This window comes from Patella vulgata, chromosome 2 (assembly GCF_932274485.2).
Source record: "Patella vulgata chromosome 2, xgPatVulg1.2, whole genome shotgun sequence".
NCBI classification, from domain to species: domain Eukaryota; kingdom Metazoa; phylum Mollusca; class Gastropoda; family Patellidae; genus Patella; species Patella vulgata.
This window is the reverse complement of record NC_065880.2, coordinates 24,567,893-24,589,592: the sequence shown is the minus strand read 5'-3', so window position 1 is coordinate 24,589,592 and position 21,700 is coordinate 24,567,893. Positions and strand designations below refer to the sequence as shown.

Below are 21,700 nucleotides of genomic sequence, written 5' to 3'. Positions count from 1 at the left end.
ATAATTTACACAACAGGTAGGACACTTAAACATCTAGTACTTAGATTGAGATATTTTTTTATTTTCTGGAGCTTTTAAGCCAGCTATAGAGTGTTATTGTCCCTTTAAATGAATGTGTAATTTATATTATTGGTACATTTGTATATATAATATAGTAACGTTGTACCCAATAGTAAAGAAACTGTTTGAATTCAAGTATCTCTGAATATTATTCAAGATCAAGTGATGGGTTGACTGTGTATAAACCCTGTTCTTATTTTACCAGGTATCGTGTTACCTGTGTCATCGTTAAAAAGAAATAAATATAGGTGCATGTCATGATAACTTTGTTGATACTTACTTAACCACTTTTGATCATATAAATGACCCTTTTGTACAATTCCCAAAAATGAGTTGGTCATCTGATATAAAACTTCCATCCCTCTCTCAATAGGATTTTTTTTCAACTCCGTGTTTTCTGATGTTAGACTGGAGGTGTTAGTTGGGTTAGCTGCCTTGATTACCCCAGCATCCATTGCCAGTATTATAAGACACACGCTGGCGAAAGCACACGCCATTCTCGTCCGATGTAACATAACGTCAATTCTACACTACTAACAATGTCTATGTACACTAAATACTAATAAATGAATACGGATTTAATCTACTTATTGCTCATACACCTTTAACTCAAGTAAAAATGACACGGTTTCCTATCTAAATACTTCAACCAGCTCTTCTCCAACACCGTCTCTCTTTTATAGGTCGTGACGTCACGGATTGGCCACGCCCAGTCACGATAGGATTTACTGTGTACCTTGAATAGATCAATGACAAGCAAACACCTGATGAAACCAAGACATAATTGTTTACATTGTACGATCAAATACATAGCTACTTTATGATGATAATATCTACTTTTATTATCCCAACTCTTTTTTAAAAATCGGATATCATATTTGACATATTTCATTATTCCAACTCTTTTTATTAAAAAAATTGATATCATAGTTGTCATATTTTATTCAGTACGCCATAATCATTTTATATAATTTGAAAAAAATAATGTGGGGTATTTATCGAATTCAGGGAGGGGGTTGGGTACAAAGTATTATGAATTACTGCGACATTGATTTGTTTAAATGGGATTGTTATTATCGACCAGCAACATAAGTTAAGGATATACAGATATTCTCAGAAGCCGAAGATAACAAACATGTTTTTTTAACATATAGTTCACATTTCTTATGTATATTTAATTAACCGATACACATGTTACTAAGACTATTCAAATTACAATAAGAAAAAGTCGGTAAACATAAAACAAATCAAATTTGCTATCTAAAATACAATGGCTTAAATTTTTATGAAAACTTTTTGTGATAAATTATAATATTGTAGTTTACAAAGTTTTAATGACAGAAATATGATTAAGGAGTACAATATTGTAATATAGAATTGTTTAAACATAGAGTTTCGGCTCATGTAGGCAATGGAAACAAATTCTATTATCTGACCGAAAAATATCCCCAAATCATAAATTCGGTGCAAACTTTTTTTTATATTTTATTCATTATCATATTTGAAAACATAACACGCCGTTAGAAACTATGTGATGTCACGAGAAAAACTGTCAGTCGCTGTAAATAAACAAACCAGCGACACGTGTTATAATATTCTTAGATCTAATGACTGTATTCACCTACACCGAAATATTCACAGAGTACCGGGAGTATAGCACGTGTTAGTATATTATAATAATATGCAGTGACTGGCAGTTCCTCTCATGACGTCAGATATATATGACGTGTTATTAATAGGCGAAATGATTTGTTATGATGATCTTTATGGACAATGGGATTGATTGCCGTTTATGATCTATGTCACTATATAATATATTTTCATCCAACATGTCACACTTTTGATTAAAAAAGGATATATTTGGAGTAGAAATACCTTTAAATTTTCACGTCATGTATATCTGATTTGTGATGTTGATACATGTCCCAAATATGTATTTCAGCGAGTATCTTTGTCTATCTGTGTCAATATATGACAAATCGTGTCTACTATACGACAATATCACCACGTGATGCGTTTTAAGAACACCAAAGTCTTTTCTTGGTTTTAAATGAATAGTTTAGGGCGTGTGAATAGTAGGGGTGAGATTCATATCTAAGACAATCTTCCAGCCCGAAGATTGTCCAATGGTCAAGGTACGGGGAATTAACTCCTACCAAACCTATTACTTGTGGAACATAGCCCATGACATGCGTAATTGCCATCACTTAAGATATTAATATAAATTGATAGCATAAACGTTTTAAAAAAAAGCATTTCGGTTACTCTTATTAAAAGATAACGTATGAGCCCCAAAATTGTCGTCATTGAAGTTTGCATTGATTTGTATTGACTCCACTTCGCACTTTTTAAAGTTACTATATTTTCGGTAAAGATATTTCACTTTCAAGAGTGACCTTCGAGTCAAAAAAACGTAAGGCTCTAACTTTGTATTTAATACATTCACGGCAAGTCGGCAAAGTTTGTATATTTTTCAAACATTTGTAGTGGTGTAACCTCTACCGATTTACTTCCCTTGTTTTAAACTGGCATGGTGCTCTATTTGAACAAATGGAATAGATCTAAGCCGCTTTCTTTCTGTACTAACAGTAAAATTTAATACAGGCATAGCTACTTTGGCAAGCTTTCCAACACATACATATAGTGATGTAAACCCTATCGATTACCTTCCTTGTTTGTTTTTTTGGGTTTTTTTTGGGGGGGGGGGGCATATGTGTGGGTGGGGGTGGGGGTGGGGAACTGTTCGTGTGTGGCGCTGTTCTTCTACATTTACAATTATATACATAGTCAATATACATCAACACGATTTTAGCATACAGTATTATGTTTTTGGACGAGGTATTTCCCTTTTATGAATGATCTTCGTCTTTTATGCATTGTACATTGGCTTTCTAATAAATTTCACGTAAGTGGTTTCTCATAAAGGTATTTTCCTTCAATGTGCCTACATTTGTATTTCATGCAGCATGCAGCACATAGCCGATCATGATTCACACGAGTATTACACAACGTTTGGGAAATATTCCCTTATTGTTAGTTCATTATTCAGTTTGAGTGAAGTCTGTATCGCTACAGGCCCGGGACTGTACATTGCAGTACGTACAGCCCCCCTACACTTACTATATAGTTGAATAAATCATAATATTATTAAAGAACCTCTTTTATTCCCTATTAACTCACGGGGAAAACGAGCGGAGTCGTTCCGTATAAAACACAGTCAATACACATATAGCCCATACTTATATTACACAGTTAATATACACATAATCCACACTTTATAATATATAGTACTTTATAATATACATGGACATATTAAAAATATGTACAATACTTAATTTTCAAACAGTAAATATCCTAATCTGTATAATATACAATTAATATAATATTTAATTTCCAAACAGTTAATACAGAACCCAGTACACGGAGAATACGCATAGCCTAATTTATAATACATACTTTATTCTACACAATGTTTCAAAATGTGTGCATTAATTAATCATGGTTTGTGAAAAACACATTTCATCTCGTGCAAGGTGGAATGTCTCAATTGCGGTGGAATGGTGGCCTTTGGTGGGTGATTATAACTATGTTACTCTTAATACAAGACATCATTGTTGTGGCTACGATTTGGTAAAAATGGGTACAATTTATACTTATTTTTTTACAGCGCCACCTTTTGGCTCGTTTACTAAACAGGATCTTGTATGTGAGCTCTGACGTCAATGGGATATTCCCTGGTAGTTTCATTGATGAGTCATTCTCAAGAAATGAAATAGAACTCGATCGTATATTCTACGGCTTTAGCGTATATGCTACCTGTATATTCATGACTCAGGGAACGCTGTGAAGCAAGATTTCTGTCACCCTGGGGCAACAGCCCGGCTGTCGGGCGTTGTTCCATCGCAATTTTCAGGATAATTTTCAAGATGGCGGCCCCAAACAGTAGTAGTAGTGAATACGATGACGATCACCAAGGTAGTGAATTTTGAAAGTAGAGAATCCCAATTCATTCATTGATGACTTTTTCTATTTTTGGCATGAATGAATCACAAGTTTTGTCATTTTAACATCACGGTCTGCTGTCGTCGGACCATTAACTTTTATCATTATTTATTGTAACATAGACAGTATTCTGTGACTGTCAGACTGTGTTTGTTGAATTGTCTTCATCAAACTTTTGTGTATTCAATTAAAACTGTACAAACTTATGTATAAACTGGAAGCTTGTGACACTGGATGACATGGATTACTAGCCAACGATAAGTTATTGTTATAAGGATACTGCTTTTAGAATGTCTTTCAATGGTGGTACAAATCCGCAAGGGAATCAAGGTATGACTAATGTCATCTTGATTGTCATATGAAACATAATAATATTCCTCACCGATAAATTTTTTTAAAAAGATCATTGATACTATAAAGCCTTACCACCTTCCTTTTTTTTGGCCGGAAATAAGATATTATTAATTATAACATTATGTAAGGCATAAATGTTATATTAATGAAGGCCTATAATCCTACTTTCTGACTCATGTGTGAATTATTCATTTCTGTTATGGATTTGTTAAATTAAAATGATTTTTTTTTTCCTTGACAAACTACAAACTTGAATCTCTAAAAAGCGCTATCAGTCCAAAAATAGTTCAATTAAAATATCTTTTGGCTTTGTATATGGTCAAAAAAAACCAGCCTCACTGAAAATCTCCTTTGACTCTTGGGAGTCACAGAAGATCAGTAAGTTAGACATTGGCTCGCTAACCTGGAGGTCCCATGTCCGATCCCAGCATTAGCCAAGAAAGTTCATCAGGTTTTTCCGGTCAGTAGTATACAGGACCGTGGAACTGCAAGGGACAACGTATAGTTGTTCAAATGGGACAAAAAACCACGGTCCCATTTACACATTGGCGTGCACATAAAAGATCCTTTAGCAGTTGGAATTTGATATAAGAGTAGGCCATAGCGCTGCTGTACGGGCTACATTTCTCGTATGCCTGCCTTCATTAGCACAGTCAGAGCAGAACATTAGGATGTTAAACCCCATTTCATTTCATTTGATTTGCATCTTTTTAATCTGATTGAATCCACGAAACTATGGATATTTTGAATTTTTCTCTTTAATTAGATTTTAAATATTCAATTTGATAGCATTTAGCGTTGAATAAGCCTTGAAAGATTAGAAATTATCTGAAAAATGCTAATGATGATGAACTACTTTAATCATATGAAAATTTACAATTTGGTACCAAACCTTTTTTTAAAAATCAGATAACAAAACAGTATCATTAGTAAGAGAATCTTATTGATTGATAGGGTAGAAAGGCTACTGATGTAAAAAAAATTCTGTAATTTGCCGTACATTGAGTTGTCGCATGATTTATAAACATATTTGTACCTAAGCTTCCTTATAAAATGTTCATTTTTAATTTTTATAAAATTCTATATTTTTCAGCTCAGCGGCGCGCAAATCTGCGCTTGTCTTTCAGTTCAAATGGACCAAATACACTGAGTATTGAGAGAGAAGAACCACCTCGATCCTTAGCTGACATGGGACACATAACACAAATGTTCGTTTCTTTCCTCACAATTGAATTAGTCGTCTGTTATGTAGTCATATTTAGTTGACATTCTCCTGTCTGTCAGCTCCAAGAGGCCCAAGTTATCTCCTGATTGGCTTGAAATTTTGTACACAGTGCTTCTGTTTGTGAGACAAAAATTTCTTTTGATTTTCAGTGATTTCTGATAATTACTGTCAAGAGTTATGGCCCTTGCTCACTTAGAACCATCTTGTGGATGTTAAGTTCTGCTTGATGAAGCTCTAGTGAAGATATATTAAATCCTTTAACACTCATCCTTTTTAAAAATAACCCTGACCTACTGTGGTTTGTGATGTCACATGCCCTAGATAAAAATATATGATACTTAAATTACCATTAAAAATTACTTATGTTAAATGAGTCATTATTCATGATAACATTATGGTTATTTATGAAGAAGTTTATTTTTAATCAGATGGGGGTTGGGTGGCCAAGTGATCTAATGTTTCTATGTATTGGACCGTAACTTCATGGATTATGGCCTTGATTGTACAAAAAATCATGATTTTAGCTTGTGGACACTCTAGAGGTCACAATTTTTATCCGATTTTGAAATGTATGTTAAACATACATTATGCAAGAGCTAAATCTGCCTATTTCAGGTCGTTCTTTAGGCCTGAAATGTTATCTAAATTATTAATTAGGCATTAATTAACCTATCCAGGCCATAATCAACTCTAGATGGCAGCGCTAGCCGATTGTAAGCCGATTTACTGCATAACTTCCTTCTCGATTAAACGATTAAATGGATAATCGAGACTATGCTTTTTATCGTACTGACTTTAGTAATGATGACCGAGGCTTATGGGAATTTCAGTCGCTTAGTTCTCGGTTCATAGTGGCTCAATTTGAATGAAATTTTCACCAAATTGACTTTACATTATCTAGTTTTTAACTATTATAGTGAGAACTGCCAACTCGTTACTGAATCTCCCATAATGTATCTTTGATAACCAAAAGATCTCAGTTCCTTTCTATATTTGCTTATTTTAGACCATAACTTCCTAGATTGTACGAAAATTGCATTTTTAGTTTGTGGTCCCTCTAAAGGTCACAATTTTTATCCTGGAGGTTATACAGGGCTTGGGGGGGGGGGGTGGATGGCCGAACTTAGCACGTTTGTGAAGTATCATACGGTCTGTCATTGAGTCAATTGGGGGAGGGGGTGTCGATTCCCCGGTTGTACGTGACAAGGAGTAGGGTCGCCTGTCCAACCTCGTGGGTTTTCTCACTGCTAAAGAACCCTACATGCAAGCAAATAATTGAATTAAAATTGAAACATGTGTTAGTCCCGAAATGATCTTGTTTGTGTCAAGTGGACGTTAAACCCCATTTCTCTCTCTCTGTCTCTCTCTATACACGGCTGAAATGATTTTGCTTTCTAAATCAAATGATGAATATAGTCAATTTGAGTACATTTTAGCTTGGATTAAGCCATGAAAAATTTAATATTTTCTGAAAAATGCAAATGATGATCCGCGATTTTAGATAGATCTAAATTATTGGAATAGATTATAGAAATGACCACACTTGTCTTTTTGATTCTAACTAAAATATTTTGTTTTACTTTTAGTCACCTTTTCTAATCCTTTTATTTTGTAATAAAATAAGCTTGCATCATTTCTCGTTTCTTGTGTTGATATTTGTTCATTTTCATTTTAGAGAAAGAAATTTACGGTCTCGACATGGAATAGATGCACATGGAAGGTTGAAATTAGAAAAAGGAGAGGTAGCTAAGACAATTTCAATATTTTGAATGTACATATACATATCAGGTCTTATTTGTACACAAAGAAACCCTGACAAACTTATTTGTTTTCTTTTACTGTTGTGAATGGAGTGTAACATCTTATTTCTGTAGGGCTAATGACGGTGGTTGCATCACATGTCAAGGTTCAACAGTAAAATATTTTTATATGCCCAGATTTTCATGTGGACGTATTATGCCGTCACCACTGTCTATCCCCAATTTGTTTGTGGACACTCTATAGGTCACAATTTTTAACCGATTTTGATGAAACTTAAAATATAGCCTATATCTCCCAAAGATCTCGGTTCCTTTTGATATTGGCATGTAGCGGGCGATTACTCCATGGATTAAGACCCCTGATTGTAGGAAAAATCATGTTTTTAGCTTGTGGACACTCTAGATGTCACAATTTCACCCGATTTTAATGAAACTTGAAATGCATGTTTATAACCCAAAGATCTTGGGCTTATGTTGACCTTACAACTGACAGCAACTGGTGTTTCGGCAACTGGGAGCAACTGGCTTCAACTGAGCGCCTCTTACAACTCAAAGCAACCAGTTTCAATCAGTTGTAGTCATTTTCCCATGTTTAACCTTCTGCAACTCGCTTCAACTAGCGGCAACTTGTTGCCATTGACATGAGTGTTCTTACAACTGGCGTCAATCTGTTTCCATGGAAACAGACCATGCCTTTGGGATGCTTTCTTCTAAGGTATTCACCATTTTGTTGAACTCATGATGAATAATTTAACCTTCACGTGTTGAGTGTAATCGCAATTGACATGAGCGCTCCAAATTCAGTTGTCTGCAGTTGCTGATATAATCGACATAAGCACACTTGCAACTGACTGGAACTAGTTGCTTTGAGTTGCAAAGTCGATATAAGTCCCCCCCCCCTCTTTTATCAGTGCTTTTCGAAAAAAGTATGATACATCTGTATATTCGGTTTCATAATTTCTTTAAAGCTTTTGTTGGTTGAAATTTTAACACATATAGTTCTATGAGGTATTTCTTTAGCTGTTATTCATTGTAAAATATTGTTTATTATTATTACTATAGATGATTGATTTCACGTCCGAAGATTTAGAAGATCTATGTGAAATAGGTCGTGGAAATTATGGTACTGTTGATAAAATGAAACATATACCAAGTGGGAAAATAATGGCAGTGAAGGTAATTAGTACACATTCTAAACACATATTCCTGAAGCAATGGCCCGAAAAATCCCTCTCTGGCCTTTGCTGGATTGGCTTCTGATACTTGAGCTTTTGAGGGAGTGTGTCTATTCTTCCTGTTCAATCAAATCTATCCAAAGTACTGCAACATGACAGCTCTTCGTTTAATCTGCGGTCTTCCCTAAAACTTTGGACAGTGATTTAAGGTATTAAAAAGGTGAAAGTATTGTTCATCTCAATACAGTATTGTTTACATTGTAAACGTGTTGATAGTCTTGTTTGTTTTTCTGCTATGCACTGGTTAATTGGGCATGATAAAATGGTGAGTCATGAGTAATGTTATGTAAACATATTTGGTCCAATTTGGAGCTCTGTTTAATGCGTAATGATATTGTTACGCAGTTAGCTATTGGTTGTTAATCGGACTATTGACCAGTCATAATTTGGAACAGAAATTTACTTCCTTTACAGAAGTGTTAGTGGGATTAGCTCTAATCAAACGAAACATTGCGAGGAGTATGTCTAAACATGGCTTTTATATCTCTCTATTTAAAGGAAATAGATACATATTTAAGTTAAATTTTCATGGCTTAATCCAAGCTAAAATGTACTTCCATAGATTAATTATCATTAAATTGAAAAGCAAAATATTAATGGTAGATAATCTCCTGACATGGATTCAATCGGATCAAAAAGAGGCCCATTAGAAGATATTACCTAGCATTATGGCTTGTTTATATTTCTTGCAGAAGATACCAAATGTTGTATAATTTTCAGTTATATACATGCAGAAATGAACCATTTTTCGACTTTCACACTATTGTAGGTTGCAAGGAATTCAAAATGACAATATTGTATAAATTTTTCAGTCTTTCAAGTGACGATCTATGGTTTTAAGCCTGCAATATAAATCATAATGACTACTATACTATCCTATTGATATTAATGTTTTATATACCTGTGTTTTATATAGACATTATAGAGATGTCGATAATGAATAGTATACATAAAGCTCTTGCTTAAAATATACTTTGTTTGTATAGGATTATATGATAGAGAACACGAGGGCAAAGCCCAAGTGTTCTCTATCACATCAATCCGAGGAAGAGAAGGTTTATATCCGACATATACAACATCATAGTTTTAATCACCCTTAAATTAAATGGACTCTTCCATTAAAAGTCAACAATGATTGGATACTTGCTCTATAGTTTCCGCCAAATAACGAAAATTACCAAATTAATCATGTAAATGCATTGTTTATACTGTCTTCATTTTGGAGTAAATATTGATTTAATTGAATTGAGAGCAAAACCAAAATGGATAGTAATACGTTATCAGACGAATGATCAATTCCTTTAGCCAACAGATTTACGGTGGAATAGATGTGAATGCAAATTCTGACGAGGATCTACTAGTTGCTAGTCAAAGGCTGAAGAAAATTTGGATCAAAAGGCAATCTTTTCTGATAATTCTGACAGTGAACCGTGAAGGTTTTCAGTATGTTCAGAGAAGGACTTGACCAACTGTGTTAAGTGGACTGTACCCAAAGATACTTTACAAAGGAACTCTTGGGCTATAAATACTTTCAAGTCTTGGAGTGTGTGAAAAAATAATCAAAATGTGGACGGAAAGAAAATTCTAAAAGATATCTAAGACATGGATTACCGATCTAAATATGCCAATAAGTACGCCATCTATTTCGGTACTGAATGCTGCAAACTGTACCATAAAATATTTTAATTGTCATAAGAATAAAAATTTATTTCTGTGTTCTTTGTATTATGACGTATTTCGATCATCAGCGGTTACGAACCGAATATATCAACCTGTCATGACGTCATTAGCAGTTGATATGAACCGAATATATCAACCTATAATGACGTCATGACAGGTTGATGTTAGATGTAACTGCTATGCACATCAAAGAAAAAAACTACCGCCAGTTGTATATTTTATCATTCTGACTTTAGTAATGATGATCGAGGCTAGCCTAAAATTCAAAAGCTAATATCTTGGTTTAGAGTGGAGCAATTTAACTGAAGTTTTTAGCAGATTCTATTTACATTATCTATTTTTTAACTATTATAGCGAGAACTGTCAGCTCTTTATCTTATCTCCCATAATGGCCCTTTGATGCAGCATACTTTAACATCAAATAATGATACAAACATAAAAGAACTATAAAATCAAATGAATAGATCTTGAACTCAGCGGTATTGTAAAGTACACAAGTAGTGACACTTGCTTTCCTTAAAGATGCAAATCTTCATTGATTTAGGTCAGAATAAAGTACTGAGTTGATCTGATATGTTATTTCAATGAGTGATATATGAAAAGTTTTATATTGTATTATGCTACTTCATTATATAATGTATATTTTTACAGATTTTACCTTCTGTGTCTTTCACCACAATATTTTTGTAAATTAGTAGAAAAACTTAATATTTTGGGTTTTTTTTTATTTTAGAGAGTGCGGTCGACTGTTGTTGAAAAAGAACAAAAACAGTTATTAATGGATCTGGGTGTTGTGATGCAAAGTAATGACTGTCCATACATAGTTCAATTTTATGGTGCATTGTTTAAAGAAGTAAGTATTTGTTGTGTATTGTTTAGTAGTACCATACCCAATGGCATGAGAGTCTGGGGGCAAATAATAAAAATGATATTTACATAGCGTATTCTTAAAAAAAAAACTGCTCAAAGTGCATTTATATTGCTCTCGGTTATTAGTCAGTTTTAAAGCAAGAGTTGAAAACAAATGAGGATGGAGAAAATCTTAACATAATCAGGAAGAGAATTCCTTAATGTTGTTGATGCTGTCAAATATATTTGATTTGTTTTCGTCACATTTAACAAGTATTTACTAGTTAACCGAAGCATTCTAGTTGGTTGATATGAAACCACCAAGTCTTGTAGGTAAACATAGACAATTTTATGAATAGCCGGATATATCAAAGAAGGTATCTTCAAATTTATCTTTTCTTTCACCAGAAGCCAATGAATGTCATTTAATACAGGACTGATAAGGTCTTTGTTTCTTCCTGCTTATGATGAGGTGCACTAAGGGTAAACCGGACAGCAAACTGTTGAAAGATAACCTATATGTGATAAAATTGCATTAATGAAGGAATTTAGAAGCATTAAAATAAAATATATTTAATAATATTGCACAGAGTAAGCTTTGAATCTAAGATAATTTTAATGTTGCCACTTACATTTGAACAGAAATATAAATCGGAAGAAAATGGGAAGGATGCAGATATTCATTAGTTGACCTTCGCCCCGCCCCGCCCCGCCTGCCCGCCCGCCCACCAACGTCGGTTATACGTTACAATAGCCGCCCATGATTTTGGAACAACGAACTTAAACTCAGCAGTCGAGTATCGACCCCTTCTTGGTCCTGATGCTAGCTAAATCTTGATTATATTCTTCCTATAATCTTATAATATATGTACATTAATACTCCTGTACATGTATACTGATATTGATATAATATATGTTTATATCATTTATGTAACTTGCTTTTGGGAAGCCGATTTATATAAGCCTTTGGCTTGTTTCGGTATCCTGTTAATAAAATATTGTTAAAAAAAAAATTAGTTGACCAAATTAAAGGAAGATTTTTAAATTTTTTATACGCCTACATTGAAATGTGGTCGTATATTGTCGTCGCCCCCGTTCGTCCTTCGGTCCGGCGTCCACATTTGCTTGTGGACGCTCTAGAGGCTAAAGTTAATATCCGATTGACTTTAAATTGATACAGAGTGTTTGAGGTCATGAGACGAAGAATCGTATTGATTTTCAACGATTTCCGATAATTACTGCCAAAGTTATGACCCTTGATCACTTTTAAAAACCTTGTGACCCTCTAGAAGCTAAAGTTATCATCCGATTGACTTCAGATTCATACACAGAGTGTTAGGTCTTGAGACAAACAAGTATATTGATTTTCAATGAATTTTTATGACTTGAACAGCTAAATCCATGATGTTAAAAGTTTCCTATACTAAACGTTGGCATGGGGCAAAACTTTATAAAAACCAAACAAATTCTAATGTTTTTCTGATAATTACTTAATGAGTTGTTACTCTTAATCAGATTTTAATGTATTATAAATGTTTCATTACCGAAAAAAGTAAAAATGTGTGACAACTCTTGTTGACTGCCCGGACAAGTTAGCTGCTGTGGGCGTATGTTTCGTTGCCTGGCAACCTATCTTTGTGTTTTTCTACAGGGTGATTGTTGGATATGTATGGAATTAATGGAAATATCTTTAGATAAATTTTATAGATTTGTTTATGAAACACAACATAGTTCAATACCAGAAGATATTTTAGGAAAAATTACAGTAGCAGTAAGTATGAGAATATTTTGTATGAGTTACAGATAATGCATTGATGAGCAAACAACTTTTTTAGACAGTAAATTATAATGGAGGTTTCTTTTCACTTTTAATTTTTGTTGACTTGTGACATCTACAAGTATATATGTCGAAGGAGAAGAAAAGGGCCAATTTTAGATTCCCACAGTTTTGGATTTATATTCTTGTCAGTTATGTTTATTGAACAATAATGAGGACATGATTTAGAAGAGTTTTTACTGTAAAATAACATAAATATATACATGTACTTTCAATATCTTTCTCAAATTTTTTAATACATAATTATTACTTTTTTAGACAGTTAAAGCACCTAATTGAAAGTGTTGTTCCTTCAAAATTGTTTAATTTATGATTTATTTTTTTCAGACAGTTAAAGCACTTAATTATCTAAAAGAAAAGTTAAAAATAATCCATAGGGGTAAGTATAAAATTTTAAAAATAATCTCAGAATTAGATATTAACATTACTTGCTTATTAACTGCAATACTCTCAGTGGCTGAGCAAAAATTCGCTGTGGATCAGTTTGGCAAGTTGGAGTGATAAAAGAAATAACAAAAAAAAAACGAAAAAGGGAGGTAATCCTAGAAACTGAGTAATGATTTCACGCATCATGCATGTCCTTTGATGGTGTGGATCTTGACACATTATAAATGTCCTTATTATGTGAAACATTAAAGGTATAAGGTCTTGGGTGGATGTGAATGTATGGATATGGATACCAGTTTTGTTTGTAATGCAGATAATTTAATGATGCATAAATGAGTTTGAAAAAAATGTATTATTTTATTTTGACTTTAATAGATGTAAAGCCTTCCAATATTCTGCTGGACAGAAATGGTAATATAAAACTCTGTGATTTTGGTATCAGTGGTCAACTTGTTGATAGTATAGCCAAAAGTAGAGACGCTGGTTGTCGACCATATATGGCAGTAAGTTTCACATTATTTTATGGCAGATACCATAGTTCTTAAGTGCTTGTGGCACCTGTCCTGGAATTGCAGATAAGATCATAATTGTCAGAGCCACCTGTAGGACTGAAAAGAAAACCATGTAAGACTGAGTGGAAAACCAAGGTCCAGTATGCAAAACCAAGGTCCAGTATGCAAATTGGCGTCTCATGTAGAAAATCCCTTGATATTTGAGCAAACACAATGAAAATTACAGTTCGGTTGTCTCAAAATGATTGAAGTGCAGTAATTCGGCTCATGGCTTTCACTTCAAAATTTTGTATTTATTGTGTTTTTAAGTTCAATTTGTAAAAGATTTTCAGGCATGGAAGGTGACTAACAACAAATGTCAATCAGTCATGAATGGCAAATATAATTGAAAAGCATTACTAGCATAATCATGTTTCATCTATGAACTAGTTATCAATCATTTTAAACTGGATTTATGAATTTTATGTTTCAGCCTGAAAGAATAGACCCTAAAGTTTCCAGTAAGGGTTATGATATACGCTCAGATGTTTGGAGTTTAGGAATAACTTTAGTAAGTTGATATTTGTTTCTTCTATCAGTATTATAATGAAACATTTGTTGACATTACATTTGTTCACATTAGTTGATCTAACCACTTCATTATCGTACAGCTCTTTTTTATACGCCCACATTGAAATGTGGTCGTATATTGTCGTTGCCCCCGTCCGTCCGTCCGTCCTTCGGTCCGGCATCCACAATTGCTTGTGGACGCTCTAGAGGCTAAAGTTAATATCCGATTGACTTTAAATTTATATACAGTGTTTAAGGCCATGAGCGAAGAAGCCTATTGATTTTCAGCGATTTCCGATAATTACTGCCAGAGATATGGCCCTTGATCACTTCAAAAAATCTTGTGGACGCTCTAGCGGCGAAAGTTAATATCCGATTGACTTTAAATTTATACACAGTGTTTAAGGTCATGAGACGAAGAAGCCTATTGATTTTCAGCGATTTCCGATAATTACTGCCAGAGTTATGGCCCTTGTTATGACTTGGAACAGCTAAATCCATGATACAGTATTAAAAGTTTTGTATACAAAACGTTAGCATGGGGCAGAACTTTATAAAAACCAAACAAATTCGAATGGTTTTCTGAGTTGTTGCTCTTAATTAGATTTTAGTGTATAATGTTTCATTACCGAAAAAAGTAAAAATATGCGACAACTCTTGTTGACTGCCCGGACGATTTAACTGCTGTGGGCGTATGTTTTGTTGCCTGGCAACCTATCTTTATAATCTAGTAGTTCTGTTTAGATAGTATTTATGTTGGGTGGAAGGGGGGGCCTTAACGTGTGCAGTGCAAGTGTAGATAAAAAGGTCTGTTATAAGTTCAATTGCTGTGCAGGGAGTAGAATCTCTCGCCTACTTTTTTGCACTCTGCAAACTTAAATGAATAAAATATACTGTTTTTACTGTTTAAAAGTCCAAAATGACCTTGTAGACATTAGACGCATCTTTTACTTTGTTATTCATGAATGATTGTGTACTTACTTGATCTTCTAGATATCCGTCTATCATTGCCTAATATTTTCCTCAATATGATATTTTGGTGGTCAGTATAACATGTCTAGGTGTATTATCCTTATAGATATATTTGTTCCAACCTAACTTTTCTATTTAATCATTTAACACATTGGTTATTGCACATTAGGCAGGGCAAGGCTTGCCCTTTCATGAACACCTAGTTTCACATGAATTTTCCCTTGCTTTTGTTACTCAGTTTTGCTGAAGGAGTTTATTTTGATTGTGTTTTATCTTTGTTCATGTATTTTGTAATTTCAGACTGAGGTAGCTACTGGAAAGTTTCCTTTTAAAAAATGGAATAGTGTATTTGACCAATTGACGCAAGTGGTTCAGGGACCACCACCACGTATTCAAGATGACATTAGGTTTTCCGAAGAATTTAAAAATTTTGTTTCTTTATGGTATGTATAATATCTTGTTTTAGTTAATGCTGGAAAACAGCTTCTTCTATAAAGCCATAGGATCTGAGTATAAACGAGTCAACTGGTTGACCTTTGAAAGTTATTTTTATCTGAAAGGCATGGTGGCTCAATGAGTAGGATGTTTGCTCTCTATCCTGGAGGCCCCATGTTCGATCCCTGTTTTGGCCAAGAAAGTTCACCAGGATTTTCAGACGTGGTTCCCCCTTGTCAGTGGTGTAGGGCGGAGGGCCTGGCAGGTACAAAGTATAGTCATCCGCATGGGACAAAAAACCGAGGTCCTGTGTACACATTGGTGTGCACGTAAAAGAACCTTTGACAGTTGGAATTCAAAATAAGGGTAGGCCATAGTGTCGCTATCTGGACAAAATTTCTCTCATGACTCATAGCACGCTGCATTTCGTATGCTCGTCTTCATTAGCCCAGTGGGAGCTGAACAGTAGGACGTTAAACCCCATCTCATTTTATCTGAAAGAATATTTGTAATGACCAGGCACAATCACTGAGTTGCCTACTAACATTATCTCTTTCCTACTTATCATACTGAAAGTACACTATCTCTTGCCTACTTACCTTACTGCAAGTGTACTACATAATTTTATAGTGGCAACATTAAAATTTCTAGATGGTCAAATAAAAGAAATCCCCTTGTGTTACTATTATTAGTGCTGGGATAAGTTTAGCTTTTGCTTATCTTTGTTGCTTAGGAAACAGTTGTCAGTTATTTTGGTTGTTAATTTTTCTGTTTCATACAATAAATATATCAAGTATTTTTTCCAGTTTAACTAAAGAAGAAAGACAGAGGCCTAAATATACAAAACTTTTGGTAAGTAATCACATTTGTTAGATTTCAGATGTAGGATTTATAATTAGGTTCAGTCTGTTTGTCTATGGCTTGGGTGGTCGAGTGGTCTAACATGTGTGCTCTAGATCATAAGGTCTTTCCTGGAGTCAAGTGACATGGTTTCGATCCCAAGCTTGTACGCAATAAGGAGAAGGGTCACCTGCCCAACCAGTAGGTGTTTTCCCGGGTTCTCCTGTTTCCTCCAACAGATAAAGACTCTCACTTACAAGTAAATTTTGAAATAAAATTGTGCCGTATGTTGGACTAGTAGTTACCGTTCCATTTACATTTTTATTGTTAAAACTTGTGAATGTGATTATATACAGAGTTTTCAATAAAATTTATAGAAATTTAATGTAATTGTTTAAATTCACATTTATGTGAACACAATGAAATTCTCAAAAGAATAGGAGTGAGAGCCCTATTGAATTTCAAAATTTGGAATGGAATTTTGAACCTTAGATTTTAGAAGTGTTATCTATCCATATTAGGACAGATTGCTCTGCCGGATTTGTTGACAATGCTTTTAAAGCTAGCATGGACAACTTGCTTCTGGTGGAGATTTATCTTTTATGCCTGCTGCCATGAAAATTAAATGTTTTTGATTTTTTTTCAGGAACATCCGTTCATAAAGAGATATGAAGAGATGGAAGTGGATGTAGCATCATATGTTTGTGCTGTTCTGGATCAGCATAATGAATTAAATCCTTCACCTCAATACAGTGCTACTCAATCTTAACACTTATACTAGTGCCATATCAGTACCTACATAACTTGTACATATAAAACTACTATACACACAAATCTATATATAAAAGAGCTATTTTATCACACAGTCAGATGTGATCAAATATAAAAGTGTGAAACTTGATGTGATAAAACAAACAATTAATATTAGTAATAAAAAATATCAAGTGATGCTTCGGAAGTGCAGCTTATTCAGACGAGTCTGCGGCAAAGAAAGTTATCTTTAGTTTTAAACTGAATTTATGATTTGTTCATTTATTCTGGTTGAAAGTAAAGTATATTTTGAATATATTGAACTGTATTAAGAATGATGTATATATATATATATTTAAAAGTAAAAAAAGTGGGAAGGGGGTATTTCAGAAAATAAAATGACTTCAGGTGTTTTTGTCAACCAATGAAATCTCTTTTTGAAAATGTTTTGTATGTTGATTTGAGAAAACTGAAGAGGAAGAAGAAGAAAAACTAATGGCAAATCTTTTATTTTTAGTTTCAACTATTTCTTTTTCTAAAACTCTCCTCCATACAGTATTTCCTAAAGATTTCAGCTTGGTCAACTAAAACACCTTTTATTAAAAACTGATCTATGCATTATTATTTAGATGTCAGTTCTTTTCGTTTGGGGTCACTTCATATGCAATTTGACTTTTACAAATAAGAACAAATTTCATTATTTTAACTATATGCGAATTGTTGAAGGGACAGGGTTAGAAATCTCTTTTGTAAATGTTTACATGTGATCAGCTGTTTTTCTCTATTTTTTTTCTTTTATATCTTGTATAATTCATTTTGTACAGGTTTGTCAAATTAATGACAAACATATGAAGTATGAAAATTTGGTTTAATTCAGATTTATAATAGTGCACAATTGAACAATTTTACTGCTCCTAACTTGAGTTTAAGCCATCCAGAATTTTTGAATTTAAACCAGGGCTTTTGTTGTAGTCATATTTGCCAATATTGACTGACTGCTTTTACGGTTGATTCTAAATTTGACTTTTAATATACTTTTGATAAAATGTGAATTTAGCTCTAGTAAAAGATGTGTATTTGGTTCTAAGAAACTGTATAGAAACCTAGCCAACAAATTGATTCTGTAATACAAGAAATTAATCTGACCTATACCCTAAGCTTATCATATGTAATAGCCAAGTAGCTTGGATTATTATTAAATTATTGTTATCTTATTGATGATATTGATTAGCCCACGATTTAATTCATTAATATTGATTATCGTATTGTTTTGAGGGTTGTTAAGATAAAGAGGTTATACTATATACTCCATGCTTTTATTTTTTTGCCAGAAAAGAAATGTGCATAAAATTATCGAGATTTGTGATAGAATGCATTTAAAGCATCAATTTCCTGTCTTACAGTATTTATGTATTTGTATGCAGCATTTGATGTGGACATACATTGTCATCATGGTACCTTTGTCTAGCGATTGGAGGTTGGGTGTCGGTCCACAATTTCTCATAACTGCTATACAGAGCAGGGTTCTGGTGAGATTTTTTTTTACAAATTTTCAAGGATGCTTTATTTGGTCATAAGATAGAACTCAAGTGAAATTCAAAATTTTATGTGTGGACTTAACCATTATTAGTCTTGGAAATGGGATACAGGAGATAGTTCTTGATAAAAAAAAAAATAAAAGTGGGATTGTTCATAGGAACATAAGATGAAACCCTGTTTAACTGAAGAATATTTAGATTATGAACTATGGAGTTTTACTTTCCTTTGACATTTTGTCATTTGAAGCTTGCAAGAGCTATACAGCTAAGAGTCTTTTGTGGAATCTTTAAAGACTTAGTTGGCTTTTTTAAAATATGCTCCGCAGTATTTGTTGACATGGATGACTTTGATGCTAGTAGGTGTGTTAGAGGACCGGACAAGCCACTGTCTATATTTTGAGAATGAATCAGTTGAATTTGATGTGTGATTTATGAATTTTCTAAAGTTTTAAAGTTGAATCTAATCATGTGAATAATTATATTTTCTATGATAAAATAATGTGATGTGATTACTGTATTTTCCACACATAAAGCAATATAAATGTTATACACTATAAAATAATTTACTGTTATCTCATTTAAAGGAAAGAAAAATAATGCTATTGGAATGGACAAGGTTATGATTATTCTCTAATTAGGAGATTATATGGATAACTAAAAAATATAAAAATTTCCACCATGTAGATTACTGGAAATCAGAACTTAACTTGTCCATGGAAAATATTATGGTTGAAACCAATTGTATATTGTAATTATTGCTGTAACGGCCATAAAAATTTCTTTTTGGCATTAGTGAACTACATATTAGATTGCTCTCCTGTACTGTATTGTACTGATTGGTTGATGAATTAGAATTGATGTGACTTTTAACTTGCCCACTTTAAGAAGTGTTAATACTACTGTAAGAAAAATTAACTATGTAGAATCTAATTAGATAACAAGTATGGGTGCCTTAATGTAAATCTAACATTACATTTATACGCTCTCTTAAATACATATAGTTCTTTTTAATGTAAATCTAACATTACATTTATAGGCTCTCTTAAATACATATAGTTCTTCTTAGGAACATTTTGATGGTAAAAATCTTGTTTTCATCATTGTTATACATGTAAATGAATTCTAAAATCAATGCTGTTGATTGATATTACCTGGATAGCAATATCGGATATGTTAGTCTATTAGAGGCATTTAGTAACTGAATAGAGCAATAAACTATAACAAGCTCAATAAGGTTGAGAGAATGCCCTTGGAAATGTCACCCAAATAAATTTTCCATAAGTATGTGTTATAGTTTATTGATCAGATATGTTATTGTACAGCATGTAGAACTTAAAGAAATCGATATTGTCTAAGCATATCCATAATGTTATCCCACTGTAGCATAATTCATTTTTGAAAAAAATATCAGACTTTTGTTAACTGTCTTTTGAAAACTTAAAACTTTTGAAATATTGATATATAATAAAACACTTTTATTGCATAATAGCTGTTTGTGCATTTGAGAAAAAGATTGAAAAAGGCTTAGATATATGTAGAATTTAAGATTTTAACAATAATAGGAATGGAATAATGTTTTCTATTACTAAAAATGAAAGTAGAATTTGATTCCATAGATATAAAAATAGATTCCATTCAGAATGTATTTTAATTTGTTGGTATCTTTATTTACTAACATGTGACAATAGTGAAGAGGATTTATCTTTAAGTTGAAAATATAATATTTTTACTGAGAATCATATTAGTGCCGTATTTGACATATTGAAAATGTTTTTCTATCCTACAAAAATATAAATTGGTAGGTTTGAACATTTGGTAATTTTGAAATAATGATTTTTATGAAATATTTCATTGTTAAATGAATTTTAGGTATGATAGTTTGTAATAATAATATATTGTAGATATATATGAATATTGTTAATATTCCACTTCAACGACATGTTATATTTAGTGCATATTTTTAATACTGGAGATGAAAACTAGGCTGTACATATTCTTAAAATGAAGTGAAGATTTGTTGGTTTTCATGATAAATTAAGGAAGACGAATAAAAAAATATGTCCCGACAAACCAGTGTTTTTGCATTATATCAACAATAGAATAGGGTTTAACATCTCATCAACACAGGACTTGGGTCATTTTTATTTATAGTGAAGTGGGAGAATTTTGCAAATGTTCTATTAGTGTATGGTCAAAATGTAGATGCTAGACCTTGATTTTTCATCCCATCCCAGTGACTAGAACGTTTTCCTTTTCAGACCTACAGGATACCCACAGTTCCCTGCATCGCACACCAAGAACTCCTGCAACAGATCGTTTCATTGGCTAATCCCTCACATCAAACAGAATAGATCCTAGTGTAGTAAAGACAAGTAAAACGAAATGTTGAACTATAAAAGAAACGAAATAGGATCTGTGTTTTAATCAGATTGGAATATATAGTGCATAAAAGAAAATATTATACACCTTGGCCAGAGGCCCCTTGGATAATTAAATCCTAGGCTTCAGTCTGTCAAGCCTATAGCGCTAGTGAGAGACTTTGGTTTTCATAAAATGTTCGATCTTCTGTAGTATAACTGCAGGCTAATATTCATATACTGATAGAAAATAACCCTGAATTGTGGTATGGTAGCTATGTCTAATTCGTAAACTACTTGTGTTTCAAACTAACGGAAATTATCTGTCATCAATGACAGGAAGTTATGTAGACTCGTG

The 21,700-nt window shown here is 33.1% G+C and overlaps 2 protein-coding genes across 6 annotated transcripts in view; one reads left to right on the top strand and one right to left on the bottom strand.

Annotated features, from left to right (window-relative positions):
- LOC126811825 (prominin-1-A) overlaps window positions 1-756 on the bottom strand; it is a 50,968-nt gene extending 50,212 nt beyond the window's left edge. For all 4 annotated transcript variants that reach the window (XM_056098610.1, XM_050537750.2, XM_050537752.2 and 1 more), the window contains exon 1: window positions 341-756. In XM_056098610.1, coding sequence (XP_055954585.1) covers window positions 341-575 — 235 coding nt within the window. In that variant the 5' untranslated portion in view covers window positions 576-756. The remainder of the gene's footprint in view (window positions 1-340) is intronic.
- A 2,993-nt stretch (window positions 757-3,749) lies between these two features.
- Window positions 3,750-21,055, top strand: LOC126810777 (dual specificity mitogen-activated protein kinase kinase 4). 2 transcript variants are annotated; one of them, XM_050536032.1, is made up of 12 exons: window positions 3,750-4,035; window positions 5,510-5,624; window positions 7,317-7,383; window positions 8,464-8,577; window positions 11,050-11,169; window positions 12,817-12,936; window positions 13,330-13,381; window positions 13,765-13,892; window positions 14,374-14,451; window positions 15,723-15,865; window positions 16,664-16,709; window positions 17,344-21,055. In XM_050536032.1, the coding sequence occupies exons 1-12, from the start codon at window positions 3,987-3,989 to the stop codon at window positions 17,464-17,466; spliced, it is 1,155 nt and encodes a 384-aa protein (XP_050391989.1). In that variant the 5' UTR covers window positions 3,750-3,986; the 3' UTR covers window positions 17,467-21,055. The 2 variants fall into 2 exon arrangements, with proteins under 2 accessions (XP_050391989.1, XP_050391990.1); XM_050536033.1 differs by lacking the exon at window positions 3,750-4,035 and adding an exon at window positions 4,046-4,392.
- Window positions 21,056-21,700: the final 645 nt, after the last annotated feature.

Bases quoted from the DNA above. Each gene is read 5' to 3' on its own strand.
- LOC126810777 (XM_050536032.1), top strand. From the start codon at position 3,987: ATGGCGGCCCCAAACAGTAGTAGTAGTGAATACGATGACGATCACCAA. The intron at 7,384-8,463 runs GTAGCTAAGACA...TTATTACTATAG, and splicing joins TGAAATTAGAAAAAGGAGAG to ATGATTGATTTCACGTCCGA. The intron at 14,452-15,722 runs GTAAGTTGATAT...TTGTAATTTCAG, and splicing joins GGAGTTTAGGAATAACTTTA to ACTGAGGTAGCTACTGGAAA.